This window comes from Parasteatoda tepidariorum, chromosome 4 (assembly GCF_043381705.1).
Source record: "Parasteatoda tepidariorum isolate YZ-2023 chromosome 4, CAS_Ptep_4.0, whole genome shotgun sequence".
NCBI classification, from domain to species: domain Eukaryota; kingdom Metazoa; phylum Arthropoda; class Arachnida; order Araneae; family Theridiidae; genus Parasteatoda; species Parasteatoda tepidariorum.
In genome coordinates, this window is record NC_092207.1 from 73,468,250 (window position 1) to 73,489,920 (window position 21,671).

The following is a 21,671-nucleotide window of genomic DNA, read 5'->3' on the forward strand; positions in this document are numbered from 1 at the left end:
TTAACTGTAACTGTAAAGCTAACAAATGTAAATAAATGTCACCCATTTAATTTAATGATGTGGTGATGCAATTTTTCGTTAATGGTAAACGCAGCAGGCTAAAATATTTTTATCTGAATAATTTTTTTCTTTTTGCAGCTTATAATGATCATCCCTCCATGATTTTTGTTTTTTCTACTTAGTAAGTAATTTTGAATTTTTGGTTTCAAATCTCAAGTGTTTTTGTTGTTTTGTTTACTAATTTAATAAATTTTATTTTGTTCCATTATGTGAACATATTGATATAAATAAAGTAAACACAAGTGCTCATTGTTTGAGAATGAAGCGAAACATTAATAAAGTAATATTTTAAATATAATTTCTTTATAAATAAATAACATTTTTTCCGAAACTTGTGTAGTGCCTCAATCACTAAAGATTTTGAACTGTAATTTCTATATATTTTTCGATAGAAATGAATTGTATTGTACGCTAATAGCAAAACTGCCTACTTTTACGGTTAAACTACTTAAACAGTTGCTTATACTTGAGGTTGTGTCATGTTATTTTTATTACAATGCCATGTATCAGATCCATATAGTAAGACATATTTAACACTTGTATTGAAGATTCTATTTTTTTTTATACCATCAAGTAAACCTTATACTATTTAATGTAATCTTATTTATATGACAATAAATAATATAGTTAATTGTTTTAAATTTTAGATTATATCATGTCAGAAAACAAGTTACACTTGAGCATTGAACTATGGCTCCAAAAGTTGGATCTCCTAAGATATAAACATCTGTTTAAAGATTATAATGGAGTTGAGGTAAAGTTTAGTGCATAATTTCCTATGTTTTGCTAGCTGTTGTTAAATAAATTTCAAATGTTTGTATAGGTTAATTAGTTTGGTTTCATTGTATATAATTTAAGACTAAGAAAATTAAGTCCTAACCTATATACAAAATTTTTACTACATATAAAAATATTAAAAGAATTTTTATTATATGTATAAAACTTATTGTTCTATATGAACTAAGAAATACTTTGTTGTTAGAAAATTAGAAATACATAGGAAAAGTATTTTTATTAAATATTTTTCATTAGTTTATTTTATAGTTTGTGTTAAACATATTTGGAAATTGTTTCATTTTAAATGTGAAAATTAATCTTTTTTTTTTTAATAAAATTGAATAACAATGAAATAAAATTGAATACTGTATTGAAGAACGTATCCTTCTAGAATTTATCTTGGGGCAAATTTTTTCCGAGCTGTTTTAATGAAGTTAAAAATGAAATGGGGTTATTAAAAATTTTAAATGTATACCTAGAAGTACTGATTGATTTTTATAATGAGCTGTATTTAATTCAAAGTACAGTAATTTCCAGTATATTATCTGTGGATGTGTGGTTGTTCTTAGAGCAATGTTATTATCCATTATTACTTAAGCAATGCAGGTTATAGGCCAGTGCATATTATATATCGAAATATTTTTTTACCTAGCACACTATGCCACATATGATTTTACTACCAATAGATGGTGCCACATTCTAAACTTTGGATTTATTAGGATAGAAACCATTAGAGAACAAAGTTTCATCAAATAAAAATAGAAAAATTTTCTACTGGAAAAACAAATTCTTTAGATACAAATTTTTACCTCTCCATATACGACACCATATTTTATTGAGAAAACAATTATAGGGTAAACTAACCAGTGAAGGAACACTTAAGCTTCGCTTGCCTTTTAAAAAATCATATTAATTTCAAAATTCGTAATTTTAGTTAAATGACAGTGTCAACATATTTGTTACTAATTGCAAATTATGTAAAAAAATTGTAGAGAACTTACATAATATTGTTTTAAAGTTTTGGAGATTCAAATAACAAGTAGTAAGAAGACCAAGTGAAGGAACAGCTCTTACCAGTGAATGAACACCCAGTAAAGGAACACTTAATTTTGGTTATTTTTTAATGGTCTTTATGAATTTATAACCCATATAAATATTTAAAAACAAGCCTGTTCTTGAAATTATAACATATAAATACTTGGAAAATGTTAACTTTATTTTGTAATCATGAATTGAAAATTAAAGTGTCAGCATATTAACACATACTGTTCATTCACTGAGAAATCTATGCCCAGTAAAGAAACATGACTGTTCCCTCCCTGGTTAGAAGTTGTTTTTCCTATTTTGAACATACTTTTGATGCGGAACATCACTAAAGGTACAAGAAAATTAAAGTTTATCTTTTATTTTCATTAACTTAGAAAAAAAAACAATAAAGGAACACTTGTTCCTTCACTGGTTTTTAATCGTTTGGTGATCCAGTGAATAAACACCCCCTTATCTCAGTACTTTATTATGCTATGATGCTTAAACAAAAAATAAAACGTAACTTCAATAACTATATTTTGAATTCTCTTTTTCACAGTGAGAAAAATAAAACTATTACATGTAATTAATTCCACTTCAAACATATAAATACAAACACTCACCTTATAATTTTTTCAAAGAAGCAAGGTGTTGCAGAGATAATAACAAATTCAAAAAATTTTCCAGAGAAGTCTATTTGACCAGGCAATCCAAAACATTGCTAGATGACTTCCTATTGTTTGGCAGTAAGCTATTGTTATCAATCAATCTAAAGAAAAACTTTCAAATTCTTATTTTTAATCAATATATATGAAATGTTCCTTCACTGGGTAGTGTTCCTTCACTGGTTGGTTTACCCTAAATGAGAAATAAAATAACATTTTTAAATTAACCAATTAGGTATATATAAAACACAGGTGGACACACTATATCCCTTACTTTCAACCGGGGTAAAAAAACCTATCCTGAATGCCATTTGTGCTCGGCAGACATGGCCTCCCCTGTGCATATTCTGACTTGTTTGGGGTTCCGTAAAGATGAGGTCGTAATTGACTCCAGTCTTTTTATGGACTTTCTGGAGGTGTTTGGATTCATGGGAGTCGTCTAGCGCCACTAGATGATTCCGAGATTAGCAACAACATAAAACACAGGAATTCATAATCGTTTTTTGAACTTTTAATTTCAGGGATAATATATAAATTGACTAAACATTATTGACAATCTAGAGGGATAATAAAAAGCATAAATGACAGTAGAGCAGTTTATCTTGAAAATTACAGTATAAAAAGTCATACCCAGAACATATACTTCTGGAACGAAAAATAAGATTTTGTAGCAAAATATGAAAGTAAAAAAAAGGTGAAAAATATTTCTACGAAACAAGAAATTCTTTTATAAGAAAGAAAAAGAAAGTTTTATAAGAAAGAAGGGAAATATTTCCTGATGCAGGACTTTGTACCTATTATGTAAGTGTTCTAGTGTGATTTAGTAATTATGCACTATAAAATTAAATTGGCAGAGTTAAAATCATATAACTCAAATTTTTCAAACTGCAGTCGTCTGTGAATAATTAGCCTGCTTTTTTTTTTATCTCCAAATAATGTGGCATCTATCTGTAATTGTTTCATAGGATCTCTGATAAATAGCAGCAGCAGTTTAGTTGATGCCTGATCTCAGTTTGATCCAACTGCATGGCTTAGTCCAACTCTCTCCTAATTCTTAAATTATCTTTTTTACATTTGCTGTGATGCTGATTGTAAATATCATCTATATTGAAAAACTTCAACAACTAAAGGTTTTAATTTAAAATACAATTTCACATACTATTGTATTTTCTGATATATAAGTCATCTTTTCAAACTCCTAAATTGCAATGAAAGTTTTGAGGTTGAATTATACACTAAGTAAAATATTTGGGCCTTGAAAAAAAAAAAAATTTTTTTTTCTCAGAATATATTACACTAAGTTAATAAAATTTTTCTCTATTGCAATAGCAGATCTATAAAAAAAAACAAAAATATAAAACTAATATAATATAACACAGTTATAAATTTTATGTTAGAAGAATTAAAGTTTTTACACTATTCTTTTACATTTTTGAATGGGTACCATTGATTTGAGAAATCTTAATCACATTATACAAGCAATTTCAAACACTTTATTTGTATTATTCTTCTAAAAATTTTAATGATATTTTTCGAAAAAGATGGCTGCAAAGTGTCTTTAAATTATTATTATTTTATTTATTTTTTTAAATTTCTTTCATGTGAACTTAAGTACACAATAAAAGCAAAATCTATAATTTGAAAGCTTAAATTAGGTTGTTGTAAAATACTCCATTAAATATGGTAGATTTTCTATTGACTAAAGTTATGCATCAGATAAGTAAAATAATTTCCACTATATTCTAATGACACATGTTTGTATCCCTGAATTTATTTTTATTTATTTTACAGGAAATACTGTGGATGTCAGAGAGAGATTTAAAAAACATAGGAATCAAAACTGGCAGTCATAGAGCCAGGCTGAGTTCCTCTTTGGCTATTCTAAAAGATAAACATGACAAAAGTAATAATTTAATACTATTCTTGCATAAAAAAAACTCTCATCCTTTTTATTTAAAATTTTCTTTTTTATAGTCAATTTTGCATCATTTTGTAAAAATATTTTTGATCCATCATAGCTTTAAATATATTATAATTTTTACTCTTGCTTTTATTTTTAATAAAAAAAATCATTGTCTTATTTTTTCTGGTTATATTCTTAGTATTATGTATTGATATTAGATCACCAAAAAATTGAATTTTCAGTATACATGAGGAACTATGCTTACAACTTTCAAAAGAGCTTCTGAAAAAAACTTCAGGTACTTTTCGGTTAGCCAGGTACAAAAATGTAGACCTCTGCCAACTTTTATTTTATTTTCGTAAACACATATAAATAAAATTAAAAAAATTAAACTGAATAAAAAAAATTTAATTAAGTAAAAACAAATAGCTGAATTCCCGGGTAAACGAAAAGTACTAAACTTCATGATCCACGATAACAAGTTTAAATGCTAAAAGTATACTGTAGAAACACTTCATAACATTGCTCAATAAATCCTTCCTCACTTCTATTTAGTGATCCTATTTTATAATTCACCATAATTGGCAATCATATGTGAAGGACATTTTCAAAAATGTAAGTGACATTTAAAATTGTATCAATATCTGAGTGATATTTTCTATGTACTCTTAAAAAATGTATATAATGAAGTCCGATATATATTATAATTTCAAATTTCCAACCTGACTCTAAATGTTCAAAATATTGGAAAGTAAAATATTAATATCAATTATGTTGAATCTGCAAATGCTCATAGTGTGACATTTCATAATAATGTTGAATTAATCTCTTAACCTTTTTCTTTCGACATTTAACATGATGAAGCCATTCCTGTCTCCTTATTGTATCAGCCATAAGCAAAGGGTCAATTGGAAAAAAATGGATAAATACTATACTTTTGTTTTACTCAGTATGATCTGTTTCTTAATTTTAACTGATGTATTTGTTAATGTTTAATTTTTAGGTAAATAAATTCATTGAATACTATTAGTATTTTTCAACTTTATTTTCCCATATGCTGGAGTTGTAGTTGTAATTAAAATTATGATGTTTTATAGAAGAAAAATTAAAAATGTTAATATAAAATTTTTTTTATTGTCTCTTTTTAGTGTTTAGACAAAATCATGGCTCACCTAATTTTAGTGGAAACAACTCTCCTCATACTAGGTAAATTATCATTATCTTAATTTTTAGCAGTTTGCCATCTTTTTGCATGTTTTACAAATTGATTAAATTTCCTAGTAAAATAATCAAATCTCTTAAAAGAATAATAAATTTAATTATGTGACAACAATATTGTGTTTCAGCACAAACAGCAATATTTTTGTATTATCATTATAGCATTTCACCAATACAACATATGAGTTTTTCACGACATGAAACGGGAGTTCGGAGCTGGCCTTCAACAAATCCATCAAGTTCTCAAAGCACCACCCATTGTAGTCCAAGATCTAGTCTTGTAAGTCTATTAAATATGAATTTAAATAGGACAACCTAATTTGTCGTTAAGATTTTATTCTATAGTTTATGTATTTCAAAATAATTTATAATTACCATTCCTAACTATGAAGTTCTTTACTTGTTACTTTACTTATTCTTTACTTAAAGTACTTAATTATCTATGATGAATCTATTCCTATGACTGGGAAATCTTCTTGATGTTTCAAATTTTAAAAGATGCCGACTTACTGGTTTTTTTTACTACAATTTTTAAATGAATTTGAAAATACGGTCAAACCCCACTATAGTGAACCTTCAAGGGACCGAAATTTCGGTTCACTATAACCGGGAGTTTACTATATCCGTACAACAAACAATTTTAACTAATTTTTCCGAACTGCTTCCTTTAATTACACATTATTTAAATAAAGGAGAAATAAAAAGAAATGCAAAAATGCTTAAAAAATGTAGTGGCAAAAATGTGTTAACTTTTATTTTTTATTGCTCTTCGTCTTGTGTACAAAAAATTTAGGGATGGGAAACTGAGGTAGAAGAAGCAAACAAGAAAAAATGCTTATGGATACATTCCACTCAATAGTTGGTTTTAAAAATCGGTATGTGTATTTTATGTAGAAATTTCAAAATTACCAAAAAATGAAGGAAAAAAATCAGTCGAAGACAGAAATAAGTTCATAACATCCAATTTCCTCTCTTCTTTTGGTTCATTATATCCACAAAAAATAATATTACATGTGTATGGCAAGGCACAGGAGCGAACATTTCTTTTGCTATTTCCGTGAGTTCACTATATTCCGTGAGATTTGACTGTATATTTAAAATACCTAAAACTTATGCTTAGAGAGATTCTTTAATGTTCACATAATGCTAAAAATAATTAGTTACTTCAATGTTATGTCACTGTGGTTTAAATATTGTAGAATTGTATATATCTTGTAGAATTGTATATATTGTATAAATATTGTACAATTGTAAGTATTGTATATATCTTTTCTCTGGAGAGAAAATAATAATCGTAATTTTTTAAATACTTTAGTGTAGAAGTGTTACTAAAATGACCTTAGATAGGATTTAAATGTGGTTTTGCTTGTTTATTTATAAATATTATTGTTTTGTATTAATTTTTAAAAAAGGGTTATGTTGAATTATGTTTTATTTAGGAAGGATATCCTGTAACAGAACATAACGCTACAGAGTTAAAGAAAGCGTTAGAGAGAGAACTGAGTTTGGACAGCTCAGATTTGAAAAGTCACGCTTGGTATCATGGTACCATTTTACGTCAGAGAGCCGAAGAGCTGGTTACACAAGATGGAGACTTCCTTGTGCGTGACTGCATCTCACAACCTGGAGATTTTGTCATTACTTGTAAATGGAATGATATTCCTTTGCACTTTATTATCAAAAAGGTAATGAATGTTCATATATTTATACTGGTTCATATATTTAAAAATTATATATATTTAAAACTGAGGTCCAAAAATAAGATGAATACATCAACGACCATGATAAAATGGGATTTCATTTGTATAAGCTAAATGTTGGTGAGGGCTTTATGACTTTTATTGTTGAAATTTTTCAGATAATTTTAGTAATTATAAATCCGCTGTCTAATCAAGACTTGAAGTTTTTAATTTTGATGGCAAATATTTTTGTTTTGTAGACTTTTGCTTATTTCAAGCTTTATTTGTATGACAAAATTTTTGCTTGCGTATATATGTTATAAGACAGAAGTTTGATATGAATTAGTGTGGAGCATTGCTTACTTCTCTTTGTTCATTTTACTTGACTTGAATTATTGAAAATCGTTGGGCATACACTAGCGTGCAAAAGTCTTTGGTCAAATTCAATATTGTATTTGGTTGATTGGAAATGTAATAAATAATGTATAATTTTATTCCTAAACATTCTTAGTATTCTTATCAACCAGAAAGCAAAGTTAGTGCTTTGAAAGTTACTTTAAATCAAATGCAATTTTTATATCAGTCGGGTATTTGTTTTTCATTTAAGCGATTTTCTTACATCTAAGAATTGGATGAAAATACAATGAAAGATACAATTTTAACAAATAAGCATTGGTTTTGCATATTTATTAACAGAAATCGTGATTTTAACTTTAATTTAATATTGACATTTATTTTTGAAGAATTAGTTCTTACAAGACTCGAATTATNTTGTTTTTCATTAAGCGATTTTCTTACATCTAAGAAGTGGATGAAAATACAATGAAAGATACAATTTTAACAAATAAGCATTGGTTTTGCATATTTATTAACAGAAATCGTGATTTTAACTTTAATTTAATATTGACATTTATTTTTGAAGAATTAGTTCTTACAAGACTCAATTTATATAAAAAAAGAAATCTTTAACTGAACTTTGTGCAAAGATTTAAATTTAATCTAAAGAAGATTACATTTTTCATTAAATTGCAAAAAAAGTAAAAATTCTGAAATCAAATGTAATATATATGTTGGCTTGACTAAATAAAACTGAAATCATCTTTACAAAAAAAAAAACTGCATAGAAAGGTTAAAATGCCTTTCACGTGTTAACCAAAAACTTTTGTACTCTAGCGTAAATTTCTTTAAATGAATAAATTCAATTTATGTAAGAGTAAGCAACCAAATCCTTTTGGGGTATGCTGAATGTGGTCTCCCTGGTCAATGTGCAGTCCCCACCTTGTAACCAAAATAATGTTAATTGTCTATGCAATGATATCATGAAGTCTTTAAAATGTCCAATATATATATTGTATATATTATACATTCAATATATATATATATATGACAGTAGTTAGATATAAATGAGTGATGAGCAATACTTATTTGTCTTTGTTAATTTTATTTGACTTGAATTATTGAAAATCATAAAACATAAATTTTTATTTAAATAAAAAAAGACTCTCTTTAAGTTAATATAAACTAGGGAATAGTTAATAAGACTAGGGAAAGAATANAAATGAGTGATGAGCAATGCTTATTTGTCTTTGTTCATTTTATTTGACTTAAATTATTGAAAATCATTAAACATAAATTTTTATTTAAATAAATAAATTCTATTTATGTAAAAGTAGGCAACCAAATCCTGTTGGAGTATGCTGAATGTGGTCTCCCATTGGTCAATGTACAATCCCCACCTTGTAATCAAAATAATGTCAATGGTTTATGAAATGATATCATGAAAACTCCAAAATGTAGTTGCATAAATTCAATCGAAAAAATATTTTCTTCAAACAAAACGTGTCCGAAACAAACATAATTCTATTATTTATTTCAAAATTAATAATTTGTGTTAGTGAAAAAAATTTAAAAAATAATTTTTCAGCTGAAAAATTCAAAATCTATTTTAATTTAATATTTAAAGAAGATGTATGTATTTTTTTAATTTGAAAACATTTTACATACTTTTTGAGTGTTCAACATAATATACCATACTTTGTGATTTAAAGCAAATTGCAATTATTCTTATACACTAAGAGATAATCAGGTTACTCAATTCTAACAAAAGCATAATTAACTGCAGCTCTCAGAATACTAAAATGTATTTCTGCCTCCATCTTCTGTAAAAGATTGTGCAACCCTAATTTGTTACATTATCATTATTAAGTTCAAGTCGTTGCTTACTTTTTAACTATCCTTACTTATGTTCATTGTTATGTATCTTTGTTATGCTCAAATACTATGTTATGTATTAATATTATTGCTTATAATTAGGGCTGCAAGTTTGTCGCAGGAAAAAAGACCCCAAATTCGCAGAAAATTTTGAAAATTACCGAAATTCTAAACATTAAAAAAAAATTTATATAAATGATGCAAAAGACAAATATTGCGCAAATAATATAGAAAGCTTAAAAATACACAACAAAAGTATTTCTTTGAATTTCAAGCAATATTAATATTTTTATTTAAACTAACAGAATTTTGGTACAAAGTATTGTACATTGTCAGATTATTCTCATTTATCCTTCGTCTTTCATCACTTAATACATTTTTATACTTAGAAAACGATCTTTCTGCTTCAACGCTGTTTTTAGGCACCGACAAACTTTAAATTGCCAATTTTGGAGCGTTCGGTCTTTGATTTCCAAAACTCGATCAATTTTCCTTCACCAACGCGAAATTCCTTGACCGTTGCTTTGTAAGAAGTAATTGCTGTGAAAACTCAAATATTCTGCATTCAAACTACTAGTTACAAGTCCCTACTAACTACTAGTCCCCCCCTTCATCTAAGAAACTGATCCATATTTAAGAAATCACAAGAAGCCGCCTAGGAAAAATTAACTGGATATGTAGAAAGGCAGTAGAAATTTCATTGCCCAGTGCAATAGCATGTATAACAATTTTTCTGTCAAAGATTTGATTTATAACATTTTCCTTCTTTTGTGATTCCAATTTCTTTTGTACTCTTACTGACTTCAGGAAGGTAATTACCCTCCCTAAGTGTAGAAAGACCACCTTAGTTGACAAGATTGTGATTATCTCTTATCTCTGAACTATTTTCATGTCATTTTGCTATTGATTCACTCCCCTAAATATCAAATCAATTTTACATGTTCAATTTAAGGTTCAGGAAAATGAAAAATTCTGTTTAATAAAAATATAATAAATAATAAATAAAAAATAAAAAAAAAATCAAATTTTAAGCAATTTTCGCGCAAGTCAAGACGTATTGAGAAATTCGCGGATTTTTGGAAAAAAGATGACAATTTCGCGGAAATTCGCACCGCAACAGACCTGCAGCCCTACTTATAATTAACTAAATTATATTGTAGATAAAAATATAATAAAATGCTTACATTAAGATTCGTTTATTTATTTAGATTAAATTGCTAATCTGCCTTTTTCAACTATTTTTCAACAGATAATTGTGCAGCCAGATACAGTGTATGAAAGAATTCAATTCTGCTTTGAAAAAGAAAGTTTTGACAGCATACCCGACTTTATTACATACTATGTAGGCAGTAGATGTCCATTATCAGAAAGTTCTGGCGTTATAATTTGTCGCCCTGTGAATCGAGTCATGCCATTATCGTACTATGCCTCACGCTATGGAGTTCAGTGCCAAATTCATTATGTTGCCAAAGCTTTAGAAAAAATTCCATCTACACCAACCAGTATTTCCATGAATCATAATGCCATGATAATACCAGATGATAAACCTTCAATAATACCAGTTAGACCAAAAAATCTTATTACATCCTTCGATGATAAAAAAAGAACTGAAAGTATACAAACTTTGCCAAATAAAAAGAACAACCAATCATCTAACAAAAATAGTAATTTAGTGAGGATGGGCAGTGATCCTTCTTTAAATTCCCAAACTGAGAAACGAACTGTGGAGCCGAGGCCAAATTCCGGTGTTTTCAATTCAGACTCTGTGATATCTGTTCCTATGAATTCTAGTGATAAGCCACCCCCTAAACCTAGTCGTGTTCCCTCGAAAAGATGCTCGCAGAGGCCTGTCATTATAAAGAGAGAAAGGAAACTTTCACAAATAGACCCAATAGACACAGAAAATTCTATTCTGATTCCAAGTCCCTCTGTTGCTCATTTGTCTTATGAAAGGCAACAATCAGAAACTAGGTTTTCATTTTTAGATAGGCCTAGTGTTTCAAGCTGTGGTTCCACACCTGACGTAGATTCACCCCAAAAAGAATTTACAATTCCGAGCATGCAACCTTTGTCTTCATTCGACCCACAAACATTTCGATCTCATTTGATAAAAGCCGAGAACGCTCCATTGGAAGGAACAGTGCTATCAAAGATACGGAATGTATTGATGTCTTGCTCATCTAAAATATTAGCCTGTCATTTAACGAAAATTGATTTGGAAGTTATTCAGAATTTTGAAGAAATCGATCTTGGATTGGGTGTTAACAGTGGTCTGGAATTGTTTTTGCTTCCACAGGGGGAACGATTGATTAAAGATTTAAATGAAAGGTAAAGAGTTGGTTATTTTAGGATGCGTATAATTTTTAAAAAAATAAATTATTGGTAATACCAATATTTATACAATTATATATTATAGAAAAATAATCTAATATTCTGTTTAAAGCTTTTCTGTTGGTTCTTCTGTTTCAATCCAGATTGTTTAGTTAAAGATTATTATTGATTTCAAATTTTATAATTTTTTAACACTTACTTAAGTTTAAGCCTTGACATAACAATCGAACATAATCAAAAAGCTCAGTTGACGAAGTTTCTAATTTTAGTGAATTTGAGTAAGTTATCTTTAAAAGTTGTATGTCGTTATTTTTTGTTACTTCGTTCAATCTCCATGCTTTCAATTTATAATTATTATGATATAATACACAAAAGAATATGTTGATTTAGTCCTAACTCTTTTTACAAGGGAAAATTACGGTAGATAAAATCAACTCCCATTCAAATATTACCCATTGCAATGGAATCGTAAACAAAAATATATTTCATCTTAAATTATTAGACTTTTTTTCGGTTTCAGCTTTTCTTGTGTGGAAAAGAAAAGCTTTTTGAAGAAGTTTGCTTTTTATTTAAAAATTCAGAATGCATAACAAAATAAAAATTATACCCATGTTTCTTAGTTTGTGCTTAAGCTTTCAACTGGCAAAATCTACAATTTCCATAGCTCATTCAAATTGTTCACGTTTTAGGAGACTTATTCTTAGCATCTTCAATATATTGGCCAACAAGAGCTAGATTTTTATTTTACAAATTTACTTGAACATTTGAACTATATTATTTAGTACCTTCGTCCAATAATATCAGCAAAATTTAGAGACTAATTTTAAAAAAAGAGAAAGATTTATTAACTTTGTATCAGATTTAAGCTAACATTATGTTTATTGAGAAATTCAAATTTCTTCAGAAATGTCATATAGGACTTTCTTCCACTAAACTTTTTCAATGTGCATGCCTTCACACATACCAAACAAATTTTTCTTATTCTATTTTTATAAAAGTAGTATATAGTGAAGAATATTTTTCCAGAAATATTCATTCATTAATGGAAGCCAATCAGTTGACAATAAATATAATAAATTTTGTGCTTATTTCTAATATTTTTTTTTTCAATGTACATATTCCCTTTTCACAGAACTGAGAGCATTAAACTGCTTATAGCAGTCTTAATTCTCACATCCCCTGAGGAAGAAGAAAGAGTTAACTTGCTGAATAAATGGATTGAAATAGCTATTGAAACTAAAACAACTTTGGGTAACTTATATGGCTTCACATCAATTATGCTTGGTCTTACTCTCCCAGAGGTAATTATATAGATTCAAATTACAAAACTTGTTTTTACTTTCCTTTAGAAAATAATTACTATTGATACATATGTAACAAAATCTACATAGTATGATTAAATTCATTTAGAGTATACTAGTTTTAAAATCTTAAATTGCAGAAATATTTTGTACTACTATTATTACATTATGTACAAAAAAAAAAAAGGTCTTTATGATAAATATTAATAAACTATCTATAAATGATTTTTCAAAATGATATTATTACTAGCACACCACTAGATCACTTATAAAATCTCAAAACTTTGGTTAGTAATAAATTTTCATATATGTGCGCCTGAAAAAAATTATATTCTTAAATTATATTTCAAAATTAAAATCAATTATGTAAATAAGATTACGAAGAGATGCTAACATATAGTAAAATTTCACTAAATTTGTTGAGGAGTTAAGGCATAGATGCATTCAATATGTACTTAGTAGCACTATATTTTGTCATTTTAAATAAAAGATGCACTCCAAAGAAAATCCCACCATACCATGCATTCAACCACAAAGTTTTAATTAAACCTCACAAAAGTTAATGACTTATCAAAAGTAAAAATTATGTTGTTGAATAATTGTGATCCTATATAAGAATAATGGTTATTGTAAATAGAAAGTTTTATGCATCAAACACAGTCTATTTCAAATTTAAATCTAATTCTTACTCGTAACCAAGAAACACTTTGTTGAAAGTGTATGATCTATTGCAAAAATTGAACAAAATTTAATATTTTCTTCTGTACAATGCCTAGAGAGGACCAATAAAGGGAAAGTGGATACTGAAAAAAATTTTATGTATAATGAAAAATTCAAAATTCCTATTATTCCATGTCAGTTAAAAAGCTTTTGATACCTATTGTCTCAGGAATGTTAACTTGTATCGAACTTGATTTATATTCAATGTATATGTTCTTTTTTTCAGATCCTTGGCTTGCATTCCACTTGGTTAGCTTTGAGACATTCTTTCACGGAGATTGCTTTTGCATTTGAGACAAAATTACGACCTGCATTTAAAGCTCTTCACAATGCCACAGGATTAGAAGCCCCTAATACTTGCTTCCCTTACATTTTTTCTTTGCTCTTGATTTTGCAACAATACATCTCTGTGATAAAGCACATATCTGATGAAGGTCTTTCTGAGTCATCCTCCAGTACCATCCTTAACTTTTACCTCCCAGGGAGTAATTCTTCTGAAGACTTTGGACTTCAGCTTTTGGCCGACCACCTGGAAACAGGACGAAACATCATGCAACAGTTTCCATTGTTTAGAATGAATGGAAACATGTCTTTGACAAACATCGGATATGACAATACTGTATTGGACATTTTTAGGACTGAGTTTCACATGCGCACATTATGGGGATATAGAGGCTCTGTGGTTTGCCATGAGGATAGACATAATATTTTCAGAAAAGTTGTTTATTCTCTTTATCAAAAGTGCCTTGCTGTTAATAACTGAGCTTTAGCTATGTAATCTTCAGCATGGCAAAAATAGAATAGAAATTTTATTTATAATTTTAGCTTCAAGAGCTTTTACTGTCCGTCCACCATAAGAAGACCAAGTTATAGTACGAGCCCATTAGGTGAAATAGAGGTCATGTAAAAACTAAAACTTAAGGCAAATAAAAAAAATAATGGTAGGCAGTTGGTAACTTTATGCCAATGGTGATTCTCCGGCTCAATGACATCACCTGGTCAAAATGAACACATGAAAGGTTAATCGTCTTCTTATGGTGGAAGGTCAATATCTTGTAGATACTATTATTTTTGCTAGTGATATGTATTTTATATAGAGCCAAACTATTTTTAGATATTTTATTATGATAATTACAATTTTTTTAACTCTTTTACAAATAGACATGTAAAACTATTTTGGGAACTTTTGGAATATTTTTATATTTGGAAATATATTAACAAATACTAATTATTAGAATAATTTTTTAAATACATGCATAATTGTTATGCAATAGTTGCAAAATGATATTTTAGTAAATATTGTTAAATCATCATTAGTATATCTCATTGACTATAAGAGTCATATTTATTTATCCTTGACTGGAAGTCATATTTGATTAATCTTACTTTTTGAAAAATAAACTTTCCTGTTTTTAAGTTAATATTGTCACTTCAAAAATAAGACAAAGGGTGAGTTCTGTGCAGAGTCAGTAGAGTATTGTCCAAATCTCTTCAACTTTCGAATTGCAACCTCTATTGCTGGCTTTCCAGTTCATACATAATACTTTATTTGATAAAAACATTTCTTCAATATTTAGATCAATTCTGTTTGAAGAAAGTTATTATACTATATATTAAAAAATGAACAAATAATAACATTTGATTCATCATTTTCAAAATTTAGTTCAACCCATCTGCCTATATTGCACTAATCATATACTCAATTACCTAATGCAAATTTTAAATAAATTTTCATTTCAATAAAAGTATTACTGTAAAAAAATCATTTTGCACATTTAGATAAAAAAAATTATTGTGAATAAAACATTGTTCAAACAATTAATTTAGCTTAAATAATTTATTTGTATGTACTATATATATGGGAAGGGGTCTCCATTACATTATTCCACTGATTCCATGTTACATAACTCACCCCCAAGTTTTTGATGAGTTAGTATTTTATTTCTAATTTGATGCAAATCAAACAAATGCATTTATAGCTTATAATATTGTAGTAATCACTAACTTCACAGTGAATAAGTTTTAAGGGATTTTACTTCTTCTATGTTAACCTACAAATAATTATATGTCCAAAATTTCTTTATTTATTCAGTAACTAATTAATATTTTTGAATAATTTTTGCTTCATTTTATTCTTTGAAATGCATTCTGCTGAACTTAGTTACCAAGTTTTAAATTGAAAATTGGTAAATATTTTTAAAACCCTAATTTTGAAAATATTTTAAAAATCCTTACAAATTTAAAATTTAGTAGTTGAATATATTTCATTGAATAGAGTAAACCAAAAAAGATCAATGGGGTACTGAATAAATAAGAAAATTCAGATTATACAATTCTCCATAGGTGAACTTTGAGGAAGTGCAATCTCTCTTTGGTTTGAAGAAAACCCTTAAGTGCAATTTTTACTATATTTTGAACAAGAGAGTTTTATGCAGTTATTATTGTTTTCCAAGATAGTGTGATGACAACACTTTTTCCTTTGTCTTTACCAAAAATTCATCTTTATGAGGTTCAAATATATTTTTTTCACTGCATACATAGACTTCAGTGAATGAAGTAAAAACCAAAAAATAAATAAAATAATCAGTATACAATTTTTACTGGCCTTACTGTGATTCGAATATTATCGCACATATGAAGGTTATTTAATGAAAAATGTATTGTTGTCTAACACTGTTGATATTGAAAGTTTTTCGTTTCAAACAATTTCAATCTGTATTCTTAAATTTTTTTTTTTTTAAATCAATATAATGTATTTTACTGAATGCAAAACTAATTCATTTAACTTATTGAAAGAAATTAGTTTTTTTATTATCAAAATTTTGAAATAAAACTATATGTGAACACCAACGCATAGCAATGGGTTCTCATACATCATCTCAATTAACTTGTCAAACATGTATTAATATTTACATTTTTCTATTACAATCACTTAGTTTTTTTTTTAAAAAATTAACTGTATCGGAAAAAAATGTGCAATTTAAGAAAGAATAAATCCTTTAAATGTCATCTTTTTATTTTAATAACATTGAATAAGCTTCTAATAAGCTTCTGATCTTAGTGGACCAACACAATCATCTTATGTATCATACCTGTGAAATATTTTTTATGTATGTATCCAGAAATATATTTTAGAATATCATTCAGCCCAATGAGTTTTTTTTCTCTTTCTATTGCAATGTTTTTCATTAGTGCAAAATTGTTATGTTTAAAACTGTTATTGAATTTAAGTGATTAAAAAGCGTGATTTATTGAATTAGTTACTTATGTACTCCACCTACACTACACTTACATTAGTCTTATACATGTATTAATGTGACATTGAATGTGTAAACTGGGGAAGTGAGTCTGACAAAAGATCCCATGTCCCAAAGTTTTTTAGAACCCAATAAAAAATTACCTCTGAAATTTACAAATTATTTGATATTTTTTAGCATTATGTTTAACAGCCTTCCTTCATGGTCAAAAAAAAAATTATGTATTTTTGAAGTGAAAAATTTGGGATATAGAAAATAAACTATATTTGATCCCATTATTTCCCTCTGCCCCTCATCCAACTCCCTAATTTTATCTATTATCTTTTTTTGCTTAGGTTACACGTGTTCGGTTTTTCTAACTGATTTTCGGTAACGATCTACGAAAGTTTCCTGGGGATAATGGTTGGCAACTATGTAACAAATTTAGTAAGAACATAGAATTCTTATTTGTTATATTTGAATTTTAAAATTTGTCTCTTTGCCATTTCAATTTTGTATGTTGTTTTTACAACTAAAAATTCATAATATCATACTGGAGGTTTTAGCTAATGTAGAAACTTAATCGACTGTTAATGTTTAATGTAACCTCCATTTGTAAATATTTTAAAAACTTATTTTTTAAATTATGTAAAAACAGTTTAACTGGAACTGAAATTCATAAAAAGTTTCAATATTTCTGAATATTGGTAACTGTTAGTTAATTTGGAATATCCAAGTTACACATTTGCCCCAGGCCCCATTACACCTTAAACTAACCTTGAGTCTGACAGTTATAAAGTGGAGTTATGTAAAACCTTATATAGGGTACCATTCATTATTAAAATTCGCAACTAATACTCCTCTATTAGTTCTTCTCTGTAAAGGAGTAATATTTTTTATATGGACATTTTCTGAATTTCTCTACTTCTTTCTTAACCTATATTTTGATGGATCCACAACAGACCTGAAGACCAAATATGAGGAAGGTCTTCAGAAACCTTCCTCATATTTGGTCTGTAATGATAAACATAATATTCAGTACAAGGTCATCAAGAAAGAATAAATGAATTACAAAATTTTAGTATGCAAATTGAGAACATAACTTTGGTATTACGTTACGAACGTTGCTTTTGTACAAACTTAGAAAAAGAATTCCGAAATTTTATGTACAGTGCGCAAAAAATAATATATTGTATAAGTGTTGATCTAATGTTTAGCGTTCTAGGACTAAATCTTAATGGTTCGAGGGATTATTTTAAGTTGCGAAATCAGACACAAAAACATATTTTCTCTGAATAAACATACCTTTTTTTTGACGGATTCAGATTCTTGGCCAAAATATAGGAGCTAGCCGCAGTTTGGCCAGGAGAGCGGTTTAAAATTTGAATCCCTTAATGTAAATTTTGATTTTTGAGTATTTCGCTATATCTCGAGAACTTTTTAAGCAAATTGAAAAATTTTTCGCACTATTATAAAATTCATTTATCCAAATATAATTTATAATAGTTTAAAAATTTTGAATTGTAAGGTATACAACTTTTTACATCATTTTAAAGAGTGTAATTTTACATGGCAAGATACAAAATAGTTCCTGAGAAACTGAATTTTAAGGAGGCTGTACTTTTAAATTTCGATTTTTCAGCTACAATTCTACAGACAAACTACTCAAATTTTGTATTTTACCATGTAAAATTACATTCTTAAAAATGATGTAAAAAATTATAAATATTTATTAAAAGCTATTTTTTACGCGGAATTATATGGATAAACTAATTTTATAATTGTGCATCAAAAATTTTCAATGTGCATAAAAAGTTCTTGAGTTCTTGCTCATTTATAAAAAAATATAAATGAATAAAATGTCAAAAAAATCTTTCATCTTTTTCTGTGATAGAACAGTCACTTAATAAGCTTAAAGATTTACAGCAAAAAAAAACAATTTCTGAAAATTGTCAATTGATGTATTATCATCAATCTATGGAAGGGGTTGCATGTTACTTTTAAACTGTCAATTCTTAGAAACAGGAAATTTGGGCAGTGGATTCAAGGGGCAATTTTAGATACTAGTCCTAAAAATTTCAAATTGCCAGTATGTGTAAAAAAAAACTAAGCATTTCCCACTATGTATTATTGCTATTTAATTTGTAGTGGCTTTTTTTTTAAGAAAATAACATTTTACTCTAAGGAAAAAACAAAATTTAACATATATATAACTTTAAGGTAAATTTTCTATTTTAAAATAAAGTTTTTTACAAAAATGGCAAAAAATATCTCGGGGACATGATCCATAATGATTTTTCCATTTTTAAAAAACTCTGACAAATCCGACTTGAAAAGGAAGCTTTCTAAAAAAAAAAAATGCCTTATCAACTGGGCTACTCTTTTTTATTAAAAATTAACATAGAAATTTTTATTAACATTTTATATTAATTAAATGTTTAAATCAACGATCCTGTAGACTTTAAATTCATGACAGCTTCTTTCTCATTTAAACTATAGTTAGAAAACTTCATCTTGGATGATAAATATGAAAGTGTTTATTTAACCTTTTACCTGCCGATGTTCCCAAATGGGAACATTTTTTTGTGAAATTTTTTACTAACCTAATTATTTGTTTACATTTGTCATATTTTCTGAAATGACACAGAACAGTATTAATTTATTTTAGATGCTCTTAATTTTTGGAAAATCATTAAATTTTTTTATAGATTTAAGGCCAAATATACAGAATTTCTGAACTTAGAATTTTCTTAAGTTTTTCAGTCTCTAATTTTAAAAAAAAGTAATAGAAAATTTTTTTTATTGGTCTTATTTAGTAGCCAGGGGACATATTGTTATTTTAACGTACCAAAATATGTCCAATTATTATTTCTAGGGAGTTATTTCCGTAAAAATTAAAATGTTCCCATTTGGGAACATCAGTGTTTGGAGTATAGTATTTGAGCGGGTTTTTCGTAACTCACAAAATTTGAGTGCGATTCTATTCTTTCTTTCACAATTATTTCGTGAAAGCAAACAACACCTGTCCACAAGCCCCCCCCCCTGTTTTTTGTTNAATTTCAAATTGCCAGTATGTGTAAAAAAAAACTAAGCATTTCCCACTATGTATTATTGCTATTTAATTTGTAGTGGCTTTTTTTTTAAGAAAATAACATTTTACTCTAAGGAAAAACAAAATTTAACATATATATAACTTTAAGGTAAATTTTCTATTTTAAAATAAAGTTTTTTACAAAAATGGCAAAAAATATCTCGGGGCATGATCCATAATGATTTTTCCATTTTTAAAAAACTCTGACAAATCCGACTTGAAAAGGAAGCTTTCTAAAAAAAAAAAATACCTTATCAACTGGGCTACTCTTTTTTAATAAAAATTTCTATGTTAATTTTTAATAACATTTTATATTAATTAAATGTTTAAATCAACGATCCTGTAGACTTTAAATTCATGACAGCTTCTTTCTCATTTAAACTATAGTTAGAAAACTTCATCTTGGATGATAAATATGAAAGAGTTTATTTAATATGGACTACAAAAGAAAATCTAAAATTCTACGCAAATTAACTAAAAATAAAGAAAGGTAACATTTAAAAAAAAATTCTAAAATAAGTTTTTGACTTTTAAGAAACAAAAATGATTTTTACTAAGGAGAAATAATATTTAAAAATATTTTAAATCCCAAAATAAACTTAAAGCCCTACCTACTGCCATGAGCTTGTTACAGTCTTAAATGAATGAATATGAAGAATGTGTGGGAAATTTTCAAGAGACTTAATGCACTGTTAAAATTTCAGCTTTTTTAAAGATGACATAAAATTGAACACTCTTATAAATTTTTCTTATTTTAATTGCTTAGTTTATCCTCGTAGAATTTTTAAGATGACCTTTTACACATAAAAATTATTTTGCAGTACATTAAAATGAGCCATCTAAAGTGCCTATTACAAATTTAAACACTTGATACAAATAGAAATTACGAAGCTTTAAAATTAAGCTGAAAATTGTCATATTTTTTCTAAAATATTTATTAAAAAAAGTTTGTTTCCTATTTAAGTTTACCTAATAAATATCAAAAAAGTAAAATAATAAATTCCAGAAAAAATATTTTATTAATTTCAACTTAACAGTATATTAAACAACACTGTGTTCACAGTACATGTATTTTTTCTAAAATATTTATTAAAAAAAAGGTTGGTTTCCTATTTAAGTTTACTTAATAAATTTTAAAAAGTAGAATAATAAATTCAAGAAAAAACATTTTATTAATTTCAACTTAACAGTATATTAAACAACACTGTGTTCATAATATGTGTCGCAAGTTAGCACATATTTAACAGAAACAAGTTCAACTTAGGCATAGCATGAGAGGGGGCACACATTTTGCTTTTAGAAAACTATTTGGGTTTTATGTATATGTACGTATTTATTATTTTTATATATAATATAGTTATATATAAATGTATGTGTAAAATTTAAATAAAACAAGTATTTTTCTAAGAACAAACAGTTCGTCCCTCCTCACGCTACGTCCATGAACATTCTT

At 27.2% G+C, this 21,671-nt stretch overlaps 1 protein-coding gene across 1 annotated transcript; it reads left to right on the top strand.

Moving 5' to 3' along the window:
• Nucleotides 1-6: 6 nt before the first annotated feature.
• On the top strand, nucleotides 7-17,147 carry LOC107439635 (breast cancer anti-estrogen resistance protein 3 homolog). Its single transcript, XM_016052300.3, has 9 exons — nucleotides 7-181; nucleotides 708-814; nucleotides 4,320-4,431; nucleotides 5,580-5,637; nucleotides 5,812-5,929; nucleotides 7,089-7,334; nucleotides 10,789-11,867; nucleotides 13,003-13,171; nucleotides 14,118-17,147. The coding sequence occupies exons 2-9, from the start codon at nucleotides 716-718 to the stop codon at nucleotides 14,652-14,654; spliced, it is 2,418 nt and encodes an 805-aa protein (XP_015907786.2). The 5' UTR covers nucleotides 7-181; nucleotides 708-715; the 3' UTR covers nucleotides 14,655-17,147.
• Nucleotides 17,148-21,671: the final 4,524 nt, after the last annotated feature.

Excerpts from the sequence above, each read along its gene's own strand:
- LOC107439635 (XM_016052300.3), top strand. The coding sequence starts at position 716 with ATGTCAGAAAACAAGTTACACTTGAGCATTGAACTATGGCTCCAAAAG. Across the intron at positions 5,930-7,088 it reads GTAGTCCAAGATCTAGTCTT|GAAGGATATCCTGTAACAGA; the intron begins GTAAGTCTATTA and ends TGTTTTATTTAG. Across the intron at positions 7,335-10,788 it reads TGCACTTTATTATCAAAAAG|ATAATTGTGCAGCCAGATAC; the intron begins GTAATGAATGTT and ends ATTTTTCAACAG.